The sequence below is a fragment of the Muntiacus reevesi genome, chromosome 3 (assembly GCF_963930625.1).
Source record: "Muntiacus reevesi chromosome 3, mMunRee1.1, whole genome shotgun sequence".
In the NCBI taxonomy this organism is placed as follows: domain Eukaryota; kingdom Metazoa; phylum Chordata; class Mammalia; order Artiodactyla; family Cervidae; genus Muntiacus; species Muntiacus reevesi.
The window spans coordinates 95,479,039-95,495,573 of record NC_089251.1 but is presented as its reverse complement, the minus strand read 5'-3'; the positions used below and the strand labels follow the sequence as shown (position 1 = coordinate 95,495,573).

The 16,535-nt window shown below is 45.8% G+C and overlaps 1 protein-coding gene across 3 annotated transcripts in view; it reads right to left on the bottom strand.

The window, feature by feature from the left end:
• TBC1D8 (TBC1 domain family member 8) overlaps window positions 1-16,535 on the bottom strand; it is a 141,214-nt gene that overhangs the window by 57,127 nt on the left and 67,552 nt on the right. For all 3 annotated transcript variants that reach the window (XM_065929709.1, XM_065929710.1, XM_065929711.1), the window contains one exon: window positions 4,993-5,111. In XM_065929709.1, the coding sequence (XP_065785781.1) occupies window positions 4,993-5,111 (119 nt within the window). The remainder of the gene's footprint in view (window positions 1-4,992; window positions 5,112-16,535) is intronic.

The following is a 16,535-nucleotide window of genomic DNA, read 5'->3' as shown; positions in this document are numbered from 1 at the left end:
TGCAGGCAATAATACTGCCATGCCCTCCTCCAGGGGATCTTCCCAACCCAGGGATGGAACCCGATTGTCTGTCTCTGCATCAGCAGGTAGGTTCTTTACCACTAAGTGCCACCTGAGAAGCCCTAAATCAACTATATTTCTTTCAAAATAAAGAAATAAAAGTTGGTCTTTTAAAAAACTCATAGTATCTTCCTCAATGAGTTAAAAAAAATTTGGGTGTAAAGTTGACAACTGCCTGCCTAAGTGACACTAGATGCATTCACCGCCAGTGTAATCCCTCGAGTCCTCTAAGGCTGGAGAGCGACGGGATGGCCGGGGCTCCTGAGGCTGTCCACACCTCCAAAGCAAGGGGAAGGAGAATCTGAATGTACAGTTGTTTTGCTGATGCCAAACGACAGTGAGGATCCTCTCTAAATCTGGGGTGAGGGGGGAGAAGGGTCTAGAATGTAGGCTTGTGGCCTGATCCTAATGAAGACAAAGCACTGACATTATAAGAATCCTGATTCCCATTCTTGGGACCTCACTGCACATTTCTTTTCACTTTTCTTCTCCCAGAGTTTCTTCTGTTTAAGAACTTCCAGGCCTTGGGCTTTAAATATGCTATTCAATTTTGAAAATACACTTGTAATTCTGTCTTTCTATTTATTGTTATTAGCTTTTCCCTTCCTTTCTGTTCTTGCAGGGGTGTTTCATGAAAAGCTATAAGGCCATTTTTGGGGGGCAGGGGAAGTGGAAGTGTCAGTCTTTCAGTCATGACCGACTCTGCAACCCGATGGACTGTAGCCAGCCAGGCCCCTCTGTCCATGGGGCTTCTCCACGCAAGAACACTGGAGTGGAAAAAAAAAAAAAAAAAGAATACTGGAGTGGGTTGCCATGCCCTCCTCCAGGGGATCTTCCTGACCCAGGGATCAAACCCCAATGTCTCCTGCATTGCAGGTAGATTTTTTACCTTCTGGGCCACCAGGGGATTGCTACCCAAATCTACACTGTGCGAGCAATTTTAGAAAATATCCTGCACATTATCATTAAAATAAAAATGTAAGTTAAAGTTTCTTAAAAAATAAATCTGAAGGCTGGTAAAAACTTCAAGGGATTTTCATTTCTCTCAAGATGTTTTTCTCTCTTTTCCAAATTTTATTTCACAAAACATTATAGAAGTTATAACTAAGAGTGGTATTTTATGTTTTAAAGATCTTTTTGATAAGGGTCATTTTTAAAGTCTTTACTGAATTTGTTACAATATTGCTTCAGTTTTATGTGGTTTTTTTTTTAGCGGAGAGGCACATGGGATCTTAGCCCCCCAGCTAGGTAGTAAAGTATACCCACTGCGTTGGAAGGCACAATCTTAACCACTGGACCACCAGGGAAGTCGCAAGAGGTGTTTTTTCAAAGTTATCTAATATGTAACAAATGCTGTGCATCATGAGACTTGAAGGGGATTTTTAAGAGGCCTCTATAGCAGGCAGACAATCACAAGGGCAGCCACACAGCTCCTGGCCTCCGTGATGGCCGAGTCAGCTCAACGCAGAGGCTTCCTTGAACGTTCCATAGAGTAAGTCGAATGGTCAGGATACAGGTAGGAAAGTCCCAACTCCCAGATTGTTTCAATCCCCCAGGACAAACAAAGAACCAACACCAAATGGTGGCCCCGAAGACAAAACCAACCTCTGACCAGCCAGTCCCCTCAGCCCCTGGCACCCACTCCAGGCCAGCAGCCTCCCTGGGACTTAAAAGGCACGTCTGCTGTGAAGTATAAGGGATCAGAGTGTGTGTGTCTGTGTGTGTGTGTGCATGTAAGTGTATGCGTGTATGCGTGTGTGTCTGTGTGTGTATATGCATGTACGCATGTGCGTGTCTCTGTATATCTGTGTGTGTGTGTATGTGCGCGCATGTGTGTGACTGGTGTATATGCATGTACGTGTGTGTGTGTCTCCGTATGTGTGTGTATGCATATATGTGTGTGTCTGTGTGTGTATATGTATGTACATGTGTGTGTGTCTGTATATCTCTGTGTGTGCATGTATGTGTGTCTCTGTATATCTGTGTGTGTGTCTGTGTGCATGTATGTGTGTTTGTGTATCTATGTGTGCATGTGCGTGTGCATGTATGTGTATGTGTCTGTGTGTGCATGTACGTGTGTGTCTGCATATCTATGTGTGCATGTGTGTATGCATGTATGTGTGTGCGTATGTGTATATGCATGTGCGTGTGTGTCTCTCTATGTGTGTGTGCGCATGCATGTGTATCTGTCTGTGTATTGGTGTGTGTGTCTGTGTATGCATGTGTGCTCAGTCGTGTCTGACTCTTTGTGACCCTATGGTCTGTAGCCCACCAGGCTCCTTTGTCCATGGGACTTCCCAGGGAAGAATACTGGAGAGGGTGGCCACTTCCTTCTCCGGGAGATCTTCAAACCCACGCCTCCTGCGCTGCAGGCGGTTCCTTTACCACTGAGCCACCTGCGAAGCCCCGAGGGATCAGTATATGCGCCCTCCCCAAATATGCCACTTGGGCTTAAGAATTATTTTGAGCTAAAGACACTTGAGAAACAGCAGATGCCAAAAAAAAAAAGAAAAGAAGTTCTCTTCCCTTCCCCACTATTTACCTAAAAACAGGATACAAATCTCCATTTGTAAAGGTGTCTCCCCATCCTGTGCCAGAAAGAGGAAGACAGCTCTTGGGCTCTGACTCATCAGAGACAACTCTGGACTCTGACCAGCATGAGGGGCACCAGACAGGAGGAGCCGACACGGCAAACCCAACTGGAGTGGCTGGTCTCGCTCTAGGATCCAGCATCCGCGGCTTGCCACCCTAAAAGCTCACATTCTCTGTTCCTTTGACTCATCGCTTCTCTGTAAACGTGTTATTCCTCACTGTGATGCTGCCAAAGCCCCGCGTCCTAACCATCCCACTGAGCTATTCACTGTGGAGTTTGTCCCACCTTTGCCCAAGCTGATAAACTCTGCTTTTCTCATTAAGCAATCTTCTGTTGGTTTAATTTCCAGGCCCCCAGCACAGAACATAAGAGGTTAGGGCAAAAGTTTTTCCCTCCCCTACTTCTGACTTTCCAAAAGTCACTGCAGCAGAAATGCATTTCCTTCCTCCCAATTAAGAGGAGAAACATCTAAATCAAAGACCCACCAGAACTAAGGTGAGACCAAGAAAAGAAGGTAAATGTGAAAATAACTGTGAAACAGGCATTTCTGTCAGTGCGGCCTGACCTGGGGAACCAGGCTGGACCACCCTGCGGGGGTAACACACGCGCTGAGAAAGACCCACTGGGACCCGCACCCATCTGCTAAGCCCACAGGCCAGAGGTGACCGCAGAGGACACCAGCCAACACTCTCAGTCCTCCTGGTCTTCCTCCTGACCCCGAAATTATCCCCAGTCCCCAAAGGAAAACAATGCTCCTCTTGGCCCTTTCGAAACTAAGAATGCAGGGCTTCCCTAGTGGTCCAGTGGTTAAAAATCCGCCTGACAGTGCAGGGGACACAGGTTCCACCCCTGGTCCCCAGGAGATCCTACACGCCTCGGAGCGACTGAGTCCGTGCACCACACCACGAGCCTGCGCCCTCGTGCCCGGGAGCTTCAGGCGCAGAGCCACGCGGCCGCAGCCCCTGAAACCTGTGCGCTCCGGGCCCATGCTCTGCAACAAGCAGCCCTCGAAACACAGCGCGGGAGCAGCCCCTGCTCGCCGCAACCAGAGAAAGGCCGAAAGCAGCAACGAAGACCCTGCACAGCCAAAACTAAACAAACAAATCTTTTGCAAAAAATAAGAATTTACTCTAAGACCCTTCACTAAAAGCCAAAATACTTAGGATACTCGAAAGGCAAACTTTTTAGAGAGAGAGAGAAAAAAAAATACATCACTGGTCTGGGATGTTTTACCCTAAGGGATGAAAACGACACTACAGGCTAATGTGTGAAACTGTTTAGTAAGCGAGTTAAAGTTAGAATGAGAAACGTTCTCTCCCTGCCTGTGAGGGTTTTCAAAGTACCAGTTACCAAGCCTCTTACTGCAATGAGACCTGTTACAGAGGACATGGCTCACAGCAGGTAAGAAAGACCTCCCCGAACAGTCCTCTCCCTTCTCAAAACTTACTTGGTTTTCATTTCATTCAGTTAACATGTTTTAAGAATAAATATCCACTTGCAGAAAGAGAGAAGTGCTAGCTGCAACTAAATAAAAGAGGGACAAAAATGTCACAGCTGCAGAGAAGTTGCTAGTAACTCATTTCAGGAGACAAATAACATTGTTGCAGTGCAAAAACATGAACCCTAACATTTTTCCCCCTTGAGATAAACAAGGACCTTCACTTCTGTAAAGGATAAGGAAACCTTAGGCCCAAGAATGAGGGTTTTGTTTTGTTTCCATTGCGGGTGGATCCTGTCAGACTGACTCTTTAAAATTTGACTGATGACAAGTCAAACTCATTTGGTTTTAGTGCTTCCCTGGTGGTTCGGTGGTTTAAAAAAAAAAACAAAAAAAACTGCCTGACAGTGAAGGAGACATGGGTTCAATCCCAGAGTCAGGAAGATCCCCTGAAGGAGGAAATGGCAGCCCACTCTGGTATTCTTGCCTGGGAAATCCCATGACAAAAGAGCCGTGTGGGCTACAGTCCATGGAGTCAAGAGTCAGACACGACTCAGTGACTAAACAACAACAATAATTAAGCCCAGAAGTTCAATTATAGTAGAGACACTGTTAAAGGAAAAGAACATGATCAAAAATGCTGCAGGGTCCTGAGTGTTATGCAGCCGTGATAAGAGAAACGTGAAACTGGGAGAAACATCGAGGTCAATGGCCTTAGCTTCAAAACTTCCCTGGCGGTCCAGTGGCCCAGACTCCACGCTCCCAATGCAAGGGCCCAGGTTCAATCCCTGGTCAAGGAACTAGATCCTGCATGCTGTACCTAAGAGTCCACAGGCTACAACTGAGACCCAGTGAAGTCAAATTTTTAAGATAGCCGGAGGGTGGGGTGGGTGGAACCTACCTTCACTTTCCCTTTGACAAAACTGGCAATGTCATCTTTATTATCAAAGACAGACAAGGTGTGGAGGAGATTTTGCTCCAGCCAGTCCCAGTGCTGGTTTATTTCCTCTAACGTGGCACCTGGGTAAGAACAGAAAAGGACACAGAGATTAAGAGAACAGAACCAATGTCTAGAATACGAACTTGCTTTCCAAACAGGAGTCCTGCATTTATGTGGTTAAAACATTCCGGGTTCATGCCACCATTTGCCAGCTGACACGGAAGGCACCCTGCACTGGGGCCACGGTCCAGCTGCCACACAGACGGGCCAGCCGACCCGCCAAGCTGTCCTGGGACCTCTCTGCGGGAGTCCTGCCAGCCTGGCTAACGGGTGGAACTCTGACTACCTCACTCAAGGGACCGAAATGTCTACAGTTACACAGCCATTCCAGAGCAAACAAGCCCCAGGGTGGCCTGATTCCGATGGTCTTACAGAACTCCCCCTGCAAGCACAGGGGTCCCTCAAAAGGGAAGAAAATTTGCCCTGAGATGGCTCTGCCCGTGGCCCCAGGGCACTCCTTCACCCATTTGTCCTCTGTATGTTTTATAACAAAATCCCCCAGAACACACATAAAAAGAGGTTTTATCGTACATGTTAAAACAAAACCACAGAAACATCCAGTGGTTATCTAGTAAGTTAATTTCTTTCAAAGGCAAGTAAAAACACAATCAGCCTATTAGTGAAGCATTCCACAACACGGTTATCAAAAAGCTTAGCTGTCTGAGTTGGTGTTAGTTCTCCGAAAGGAGCGCCTAGTCCTCCCCATTGGAGAGTGGACACCTTGGCCCAGGAACTGTGCCAGCCCCTACTGATAAAGTCCAGGGCTTGAAGCAAGCTCAGTCCTGGACTAGTAGAGGCACCTGTGACTGGCACATCTGGCGTGGAAACAGGTGATCCCCCAGCTAGGAGGGCGGGTTTGTTCAAATGGGAAGCAGGAGACCCCTTACCCTCAGGGAGATGAAGGCTAGAGGACAAGAGTGCAGAGTAGTCCAGCCAACGTGAGGGGCGTAAGGACCCACAGAGCCATGGGCCACTCACACAGAGATCGGACACGCTCTGTGCTAAGCCGACCTTTCTCTCTATTACTTACAGTCTTCTTCTCCCCAGAGTGTGGACACTCGTGAAGACCTTATAAACACCCCCTGCGTAAAACTGCCAGGAAGAGAAGAAACAAGCAAAACTGCCAGAGAGCTCACCCTGGACCTGTGGTCTGGGGTGCCTATGGCGAGTTCTGATGTGCACCTTGGGGAGGAGTAAAAAGAAGAACCTAAGAGAATACTTCGTAACGAAAAGTGAGGCTTGCAACAGCGGTATTTTGGGACTTCCCTGCTGGCCCAGAGGTTGACTCTGTGCTTCCAGTGCGGGGGATATGGGTTCAACTCCTGGTTGGGGAACTAAGATCCCACCTGCTACTTGCTGAGCCTCCCCCTGCCCAAAAAAAAAAACACCCAAAACACAAAGGTATTTTTTTCCCCCTGTATTCTGCAAGTGGTAGGTATGGCATCACCAAAGCAACATCCTCTGGTCATCACTAAAGCAGACTCTCATCCTTCTGCTAAGGACACTAACCACAACACGGGGCCCCACCCTCATGACCTCATCTGAACTGAATCCCCTCCCAAAGGGCCCACCTCCAAATACCATCACACTGGTGGGGGGATGGCTTGCACACATCTGAACATGGGGGGAGGGGAAAGACACCATTCACCACCAGTGACCCCATGCAGTTCTCGGTGAGTCCACCTCTCCCCTCTTGCTCTTTCTGGATCATAAATCCAAGATGCAGCCCACTTGGGGTGAGTGGTCATACCTCCACTTCCTACCCAGCCAGGAAGCCCCTGGCCCTACAGTCTCCCTACTCCTCTTACGGGAGGGCGAGACCATTGTGAAACAACAGCCTCAAGCCACACGTTTCCACCTTCTTGCCTTGTTGCAGCTAAGAAGCAACATGGGCCACCAGCAGCTCTACAGGAGCCACCAGAGAGAATCCGGTCGGGGTCTCACTCGGGCCAGCTCCGCTCAAACTGGTACAGTGTGACCCAGAAATACAGCCTCAGTATGCGCCGGTGCTTCTGCTGGTACTCAAACTGGCACGGTGTGACCCAGAAATACAGCCTCAGTGTGTGCCGGTGCCTCTGCTGGTACTCACAGGACATCGGCTTAAGTTGGATTAAGTGAACTTCCTTGACTAGGTCATCCAGGGCGTCTACTTTATGCAGATACAATGCTACCTCTTCGTATGTGCATGCTAAATTGCTTCAGTCGTGTCCATCTCTTTGCAACCCTATGGACTGTAGCCCGACAGGCTCCTCTGTCCAACGGACCCTCCAGGCCAGAATACTATAACAGGTTGCCATTTCCTCCTCCAGGGAATCTTCCTGACCCAAGGATCGAACCCATGTCTCTTTATTTCTCCTGCACTGGCAGGCGGGTTCTTTACCACTAGCAGCAACTGCCAACCCCCAGCTCTTCATATGCAAAAGTTTAAAAACTTGAACCTCCAAAAAACAAACAAACAAAAAAGCCCACATATTTCCAGGCTCTGCAACAGGACTCTCTTGACGCCTCTAAACAATGTCCGCCTGCACTGAAGACCCACAGTGGCTGCCTGGCTCCTCACGTTCAGCGCTGAGGCACATGTCTCGTTTACTAGACTGGCCGCACCCCCCTGTCCATTCATTGTCTTCAGGTGGCAGCCACGCAGCTATCATTCACCAGGACGCCCCCTAGATCCCGTGGGCTGGCAAACGGTGCCTTTGTGGGGAGGGGACCGTGCCTAAGTTCATCTGTGATGAACAGTTCAACTGTGGGGACAGCTCATCGCAGGAGACAGTCTCGGGGCCACTGCAGTCAATAAACATGTTCATGGACTCCTTGGTGGCCAGCTCTCCTCTCTTCTCCAGAACTTTAGGGTTTTCTCCCTCTAGATCTTTTTTTATTTAATTTTTATTTCATATCAGAGTACATTTGATTTATAATACATGTCAGTTTCAGGTGTACAAGCTAAGTGAATCAGTTATACATATACATATAGCTGTTCTTTTTCAGGTTATTTTCCCATCTAGGTTGTTACACAGTATTGCATTCCCTGTGCTATACAGTACATCCTTGTTGCTTGTTTATTTTATATATAGTAGTATGCAAATGCTAACCCCAAGCTCCTAATTTATACTTCCCCTTATAGATCTTTATTTAGCTTTTATTATCCATCATCGTAAAATCAACTGGTCAGAATACTTAAAAAACAAAACAGAAATAACAAGCAAAACAGGAGGAGGGATGAGGGGAAGGGACAGTCAGGAAGTTTGGGATGGACACGCACACACTGTTTATTTCAGATGGGTAGCCAACAAGGACCCACTATACAGCACAGAGAACTCTGCTCAATGTTACGTGGCGGCCTGGGAGGGAGGAGAGCTTGGGGGAGAATGGATGCATGTATTATGGATGGCTGAGGCCCTTTGCTGTCCACTGAAACTGTCACAACATGCCCCAGTACAAAATAAAAAGCTCAAAACAAAACAAAGTGTAAGGAACACATGGGGAAAAGAGTATCTGTACTGGTCTTCAGTCTTTTGCTATATGTTTTCATATACTTCCTAATTTACCCCTCCAACACCCTCCCCAGAAAAAAGAGAAACAGCTCGGAGGACTGACGAGGAACAGAGAGGGGCCAGGACTGGCTCTGCGGTTTTCTGTTCCGGGCACAGCCTCACTGATGCCAAACGAAGGCTGCGCGGGGAAAGGGGGTCAGCTCCATCTCCAAGGTCACAGGTATCCGATGAAGGGCAAACCAGGGTGTGAGCTCACTCTGCGAACCTGAAGTACCCTGGGGTCCCTGCAGTAAGCAGCTGCATTCTCAAGTAACACTTGCACCATCCTCCAGTCGAGTACTTCCTAGGTCTTGACACTAAAAAGGTTACTCTGTGCACGGAGAGCAAACACTCTGCCCACCACCTCATCTTCCTGAGTCTGTCTTCAGGGATGCCATGAGACAGCTTTCACTGATCCTGTTCCTAAGCTCGCAGGGCCAACCGTTAGCTGAGAAACCAGGCGTGCCTTCCACCTGCTAACCACAGACAGCGTGGATAAAACTCCAATGGAGCCCCAACACAGTATATCACGTGGAATTGAGACTTGAGGCCACATCATCCCCAAAACAAGACTCCCACCCCTTTAAAAACTTCTTCTGCCTCTCCAGGAGACTTATGACAACAGAAAACCACTCTGGAGCAAAACTAAGCTCACAACCTTGAGACAGAAAGCACACCCGAATGTAACATCTATCACCGAGCGGAGGTCAGGGGAGGTGGCGGTGAAGTCCATCAGCCTGTCCTAACCTGACTCGGCTGTGCGTCTCTCCAGCAAAAACAAACAATATGCTGGAACTTTCCCACCCAACTGTCTTCTACTTCCTACAAGAGGTGCCAAATGGCAGAGAAATTTTCCGAACTCTTAATTTCCTCTGCAGGGAAGTCTTATGATGAGAGTCAAAAATACCGTAAACCACTGCAAGCCGACTGCACACCCGCGACCTCGAAGGGCCAAAAAGGAAAGTCGCTTAACGTGTATCACACGGCAAAGCCTGGACCACATGTGGCACGCGTGCTTTTCAGCTTATGAAGTAGCCCGTCAGAAAACAGCTATTTTTATAAACATGCCAATTTTTTGTTTGTTTTTACTTTTTTGGACTTCCAAGGAAGTCCCCATATCACTTTATAAGGGCAACGACGGACTTAGAACATATTTGTTAGAATTATGCACAAACACATAAATATATTCCTGTCTGTGGGTCAAGGTCAAAGAAAAGTTTGAAAGCCACCCCATTACAGACATATTAGTGGTGAAAAAGAGAGAGAGGAGAAAATAAGAAATGTGGGCTTTCCTGGTGGCTCGGTGGTAAAGAATCTGCCTGCCAATGCAGGAGATGTGGGTTCCATCCCTGGGTCAGGATGATTCCCTGGAGAAGAAAGTGGCAATCCACTCCAGTACTCTTGCCTGGGAAATCCCAAAGACAGAGAAGCCCGGAGAAGCAGTCCAGGGGTACCCAAAAGAGCCGGACACAACTTAGCGACTAAACAACAGCAACAAAAGGTTAAATTAGGTCTACCTCTTAATTAGGACTGGGGTCCACCTAAGAAGAGGAAGAAACACTTGGGATGCACCTACTGAGGCCCCACAAGGAGTGGTGGATGGTACCTTGTGGATGGTAGATGATAGATCCTTGTGGTCCCCGACCTTTTCAGCACCAAAAACCGATTTTGTGGAAGATATTTTTTCCATAGACCTGTGGGGTGAGGGGTGGGGAGATGGCTTGGGGATGATTCTCGTAAGGAACAAGCAACCTAGGTCCCTCATATGTGTCGTTCACAGTAGGGTTTGCATTCTGATCTGACAGGAGGCAGAGCTAAGGCAGTAATGCGATCGATGGCCAGCGGCTGTAAACATAGATGAAGCTTTGCTTGCTTACCCGCCACTCACCTCCTGCTCTGGAGCCTGGTTCTGACAGGCCATGGATGGACACCAGTCCACAGCCCAGAGGGTGGGGACCCCTGGTTTAAGCCATCCAGGCTGTGATACTTTGTTAAGGTAGCGCTAGCAGGCTAATGGCTTCCCTGTGGCTCACTGGTAAAGAATCCGTTTCCAATACAGGAGCCTCAGGAGACTCGAGTTGGAACCCTGGGTTGGGAAGATCCCCTGGAGGAGGGCATGGCAACCCACTCCAGTATTCTTGCCTGGAAATCCCATGGACAGAGGAGCCTGGCGGGCTGCAGTCCACGGGGTCACAGAGTCAGACACACTGAAGCAAGCTGGCACACAGGCCCAGCAGGTTAATACGGTTTCTAAAATCCAAAGGTGTAAGAACACTGTGGACTGCAATGGAAGTTCAATTAACAAGAGTATACTTTGTTTCATCGAGGCCCCTAATTTTACTGAAAAAGCCTCTTTTCTAAGAAAATTCAAGTTCAGTGGATCTTAAACATTACCTACACAAGAAGTCAAAAATCAGATCTGTAAATGCCTATGGCAACCCACTCCAGTATTCTTGCCTGCAGAATCCCATGGACAGAGAAGCCTGGTGGACTACAGTCCATGGAATTGCAAAGAGTCGGACATAACTGAGTGACTTAACATAGCACCGCACATGCAAAACTATAGTCAAAAACTCTGGTTTTTCCAGTAGTCATGTAGGGATGGAAAAACTGGACCATAAAGAAGGCTGAGCACCTAAGAATTGATGCTTTCGAACTGTGGTGTTGGAGAAGACTCTTGAGAGTCCTTTGGACAGCAAGGAGATCAAACCAGTCAATCCTAAAGGAAATCAGCACTGAATAATCATTGGAAGGACTGATGCTAAAGCTGAAGCTACTTTGGCCACCTGATGCAAAGAGCCAACTCATTGGGAAAGACCCTGATAGTAGGAAAGATTGAGAGCAGGAGGAGAAGCGGGTGACAGAGGATGAGATGGTTGGATGGCATCATCTACACAATGGACATGAGATTGAGCAAACTCCAAGAGACAGTGAAGGACAGGGAAGCCTGGTGTGCTGCCGTCCATGGGGTTGCAAAGAGTCGGAGACAACTATGAGACTGAACAACAAATGCAAAACTAAAATACAGTGTCAGAAACATCAATTATGACCACAAAACAAATCACATCAATGGGTTTATAAATAACCAACTTGATGGTCTAAGAAAGAACAGCCATAGTTGCAGACACAGGACATTTTCTGAAGGCCTAGCATCAGTCAGGCACTTTGTTAGGTGTCCTGTACACCTAACCTTGTTTATCTTCATAAAAAAAGGATCACAAGAAAGGTATTGCTATTTCCATCTTCTAGGCGAGAAATCAAAAGTGCAGACAAGAGCAACCTGGAGGCCTGTTCTTCCAGCTCTTTCTGTGACACACAGAGGAGATGGGAGCCTGGGCTCAAACTGAGTCGCTTTGAAATTCACACACTGTATTTATTCTCCTAGGTTTTCCCCAGAGGTGTTTTCAGGAAATCAAACAAGCATTTCATTGTCTATACTTAACAGCCTCTGCACGGAACACAGTCATAAATAACTCGAACCCAGCTTCAGTTTTAAAAAGTAACTGTTTCTCACTGCAGAGTAAATCTCCAACTGAGTTAACTATCTTCTTCAGCTCCCAGATCCTAATTTGCAATGACATGGGCATTGCAATGTACATCCTTCAGATCTGTTCTTTTGCAATAGTTGAGGCTCAAGAGGGAGGGGATATATGTATTCACAGAGCTGGTTCACAGCAGAAACTAACAGAAGCAGAAGCAATGATATTCCAATAAAAAAATTTTTTAGTAATTAACATTTCTCTCCTATGCAAACACTAAGAGTCTTCTCTCTAAATGCCTGGACTAAACGCCATACAGACCACAAAAGGACTAGTTGAACGTGTAACAGTGCACAAGGCCGTCCTCTATGGAGACAGTGCATGAAGAGAAAGTAGCACTGGCGTGCACACTGCCAGTGTGAAAGAGACGGCCAGCGGGAAGCATCTGTGACTCGGGGGGCCAGCCGGGGCCCTCTGATGGCCTGGAGGGGTGGGTGGGGAGGGGGGAGGCTCAAGAGGGCGGGGACAGACGTATAATTATGGCTGATTTGCGCTGCTGTAAGCAGAAACCAGCACAAGACTGTAAACCAATTTCCCCCAGGTAAAAATAAATGTAAAAAATTAAACAGTGTAACAGTCAACGCAGTGTCATTCCCAAACTCCACTGACACTCATCCTACACAGAGAAACTCAGAGGCAAAGAATCTACTAAAAATCGCAGATGACAGTGGGGAGGTTAGGACCAAAGCCTTAGCTTTCAGAAATCTCACGTTCTTAAAGTGAATGCTCTAATAATGCCTAATCCACACTGTCTGAAGGAGTATCTTTACAGGAGCAAACAAGAATGTCACATCATCATGATTTTTTTAAACCTGTGTACATTTTTCACTATATAGTTTAAGAAAATAAGCTCTAAACCTTTCTTTTTACGTAATTTCTTTACCCCTTTCTGCCTTTAAATTAGAGTAAGCCCCTAAAATTACTTGCAGTAAATGCAAAACAACTTCCTTGACACTGAAAATAGATTTTCAATTTACAATTGAAATTGTCACTAAAAAGTCCTTGTACTGGTGTCATTAGAAACACTTCTCAGAAACAGAAGCAGGGGAACTTCCCTGGTGGTCCAGTGGCTAAGTCTCTGAGCTTGCAACGCAGGGGTGTGGGTTCAATTCCTGGCTGGGGAACTAAACCCCCCCCATGGTGCACAGTGTGGCAAAAATAAAAATTAATTAATTTAAAAAACGGAAGCAGGGATAGTAGCAAAGACGCAGGAAATTCTGACCTCCATAAACAAAAGAAAAATAATTAGAACCAGAAATGACACAGATTTAAACAATCGGCAGACAAAGATGTGAGAGCTGTTATACTTCATGAGCTCAAAAAGTAGAGGAAAGCATGAGGATGGGGAGGAACTAAATGGAAGAGACAAAAAAAAAGAAATCCAAGTCAAACTTTTCGGGATGGAAAACAGTGTCTGAAATCAGAAATATGCCAATGAGATTAAAAGTAAATCGGACATTGCAGGGAAAAAAGGACACTTGACAGCAAATAAAAACTCTGAAACAAGAAACAGAAGAAAAAGGAAGACCGGAAGCGAAAGGACAGGGCATGAGTGAACTGTGGGGACAGCAACACGCAGCCTGAAAGCCCTTTAACTGAGGCCCCAGGAAACTGGCGGAGAATAGAAAAAAAAAATTATAAGTATATGTGCTGCTGAAGCAAGCACAGAAAAAAATCTGAAGAAATAATGGCTAAAATGTTTTTCAAGTCTGATAAACAGATTCAAGATTCTCAATAAGTCGCAAGTAGTACAATCCTTAAAGAAAATTGCAGAAAAGCACACCATAAATAAACTGGTGAAAACCCGTGAAAAGAAGGGAAAAAAACAGTTTACAGAGGAAAAAAGGTAAGAATAATTGTAGGTATCCTATCAGAAATGTTGCCAGAAAGAAGGCACAGAGGAAAGCTTCAGAACACTGAGAGAAAGAAAGTAATTTACAAGTAACTGAAGGAAACAAGAGTGGACTCCTGAGTAACTGGAGAATAAGGAAGTCTTCCAACCATAACTCAAAATCAGAAAGTATAAAACAAAGGAGTTCTAAACCCCACTACGTGACAAACCGAGGAGAGACTGTCATTTCACACCTCAAATAAAGGGCTTAAATTCCTAGTACACAGACAGCACCTAAAAACTGAGAAGGAAAAAAGAGCAATCCAATGAAAAACTAGGTAAGTGAGACTAGGAATAAATAGTTTCTAAACACAGTCCTTAAAATGAAAGATGCTCAACTTTTTCATATCAAAAAGAACGCAAATTAAAACTATTGGAACAACACCATGTCTTACCCGTCAGGTTGGCAAAAACCTGAAAGTTTGATATGAAGACAAATCTGAGAAAACAGAAACTTTCATCCATTGCCAACTGGACTTTTAAAAAATAATAATGCATAATAATAATAATAATGCGACCCCAATGGAGAGAAGGGAGTTTAATAATATCTAATTAAACCATTAATTAGACAACAGAGGATGAGATGGCTGGATGGCATCACCGACTCGATAGACATGAGTTTGAGTACACTCTGGGAGTTTGTGATGGACAGGGAAGCCTGGCGTGCTGCGATTCATGGAGTCGCAAAGGGTCAGACATGACTGAGCAACTGAACTGAACTGACTGAATTAAACCACTGATGCAACGATCCCATTTCTAGGAATCTACCAGGTTATTTATTGGGACATTATCTGTCAGGCTGAAGTCTGAAAACAACAGGAATATCCACCAGTAGAGAATAGGTTGAATAAATTACGGTAGTCCTAGGCAATGCAAGACTGGAACAAAGGAGAGAGAGAAAGAAAACTGACGAGGAGCAAGTGGAAGAGGAAGACAGTCTCTGCTCTCTGACACGGAAAGATTTCTAGGATATGCTGATGCGTGAAAAAGGCAAAGCACAGAACAGAATACAAGTGACCTTCATAAAAAAGAAAGGCTGGGGAGCATGGCCCCGCTAAAGACAAATGTTTTGTTTTCAGAGATTTATAGATCTGATTAATCACGATAGTGTTTTGCATTTTTTAGTTGAGGTAAGTCACAAAAGGAAAAAATACAATCCTTAACAATCAAAAATAAATTTCTGTTTATCAGGTTAGTAAAATAATTACCAATATGACTGCGCAGAGAAAATAATTGTTTTAACATGATTTTGACCACACGTGCACGCGTGTTAAGTTGCTTCAGTCATGTCCAACTCTGCGATCCTACCGCAGCCCGCCAGGCTCCTCTGTCCATGGGATTTCCCAGGCAAGGACACTGGAGTGGGTTGCCATGCCCTCCTCCAGGAGATCTTCCTGACTCAGGGATCGAAATCGAACCCCAGTCTCTCACATCTCCTGCACTGGGATGGGGGTTCTTTTACCACTAGCGCCACCTGCGAAGCCCATTTTGACTATACATCCATAGTTAAATATATTCTAAGGCCAAATAGAGCTGCAAAAAATATACTTTCTCTCACTACTCTTATTCTTAATAGCAGTATTCATATTACTTAAAGACATGTGTGTGCCTGTACAATACATACAAAATAATTCTGTGAATATTGTTAGAAACCAAGATTTTCAGTGAATAGGAAGGGAAAAGCAAATATAAAATCAAAGCTACAACTATGTGGTTTTACAGTTGAATTAGAAAGCTAAGTATGAACTCACGATTTATTTTCCTTTTTCATACCTCTTTCTTTCTTTTCTTTCATGTACTTCTTGGCTCATCCTATTTGAAGACCCTTAGAGGCAATGATAAGCCAGTGACAATAAGCGAGCCCACACCCCAGACTGTGGTCCCTCAACACCATTCCCCATGCAAAGGAACCAGGGCCACTTGGAGGAAGAGCTGATTCCAGGCAGGAGGCAGGAAATGCACTGTTCAGTTCAGTAGTTCAGTCATGTCTGACTCTTTGTGACCCCATGGACTGCAGCATGCTAGGCTTCCCTGTCCATCATCAACTCCCAGAGCTTACTCAAACTATCCATCGAGTCGGTGATGCCATCCAACCATCTCATCCTCTGTCATCCCCTTCCCCTCCTGCCTTCAATCTTTCCCAACATCAGGGTCTTTTCAAATGAGTCAGATCTTCACAACAGGTGATCAAAGTATTGGAGTTTCAGCTTCAGCATCAGTCCTTCCAATGAATATTCAAGACTGATTTCCTTTAGGATGGACTGGCTGGATCTTCTTGCTGTCCAAGGGACTCTCAAGAGTCTTCTCCAACACCACAGTTCAAAAGCATCAATTCTTCAGCACTCAGCTTTGTTTATAGTCCACCTCTCACATCCATCCATGACTACTGGAAAAACCATAGCTTTGACTAGACGGACTTTTGTTGGCAAAATGCACTAGATGAGCATTTAACATCTTGTTGGCAGAGAGCAAGGAATCACT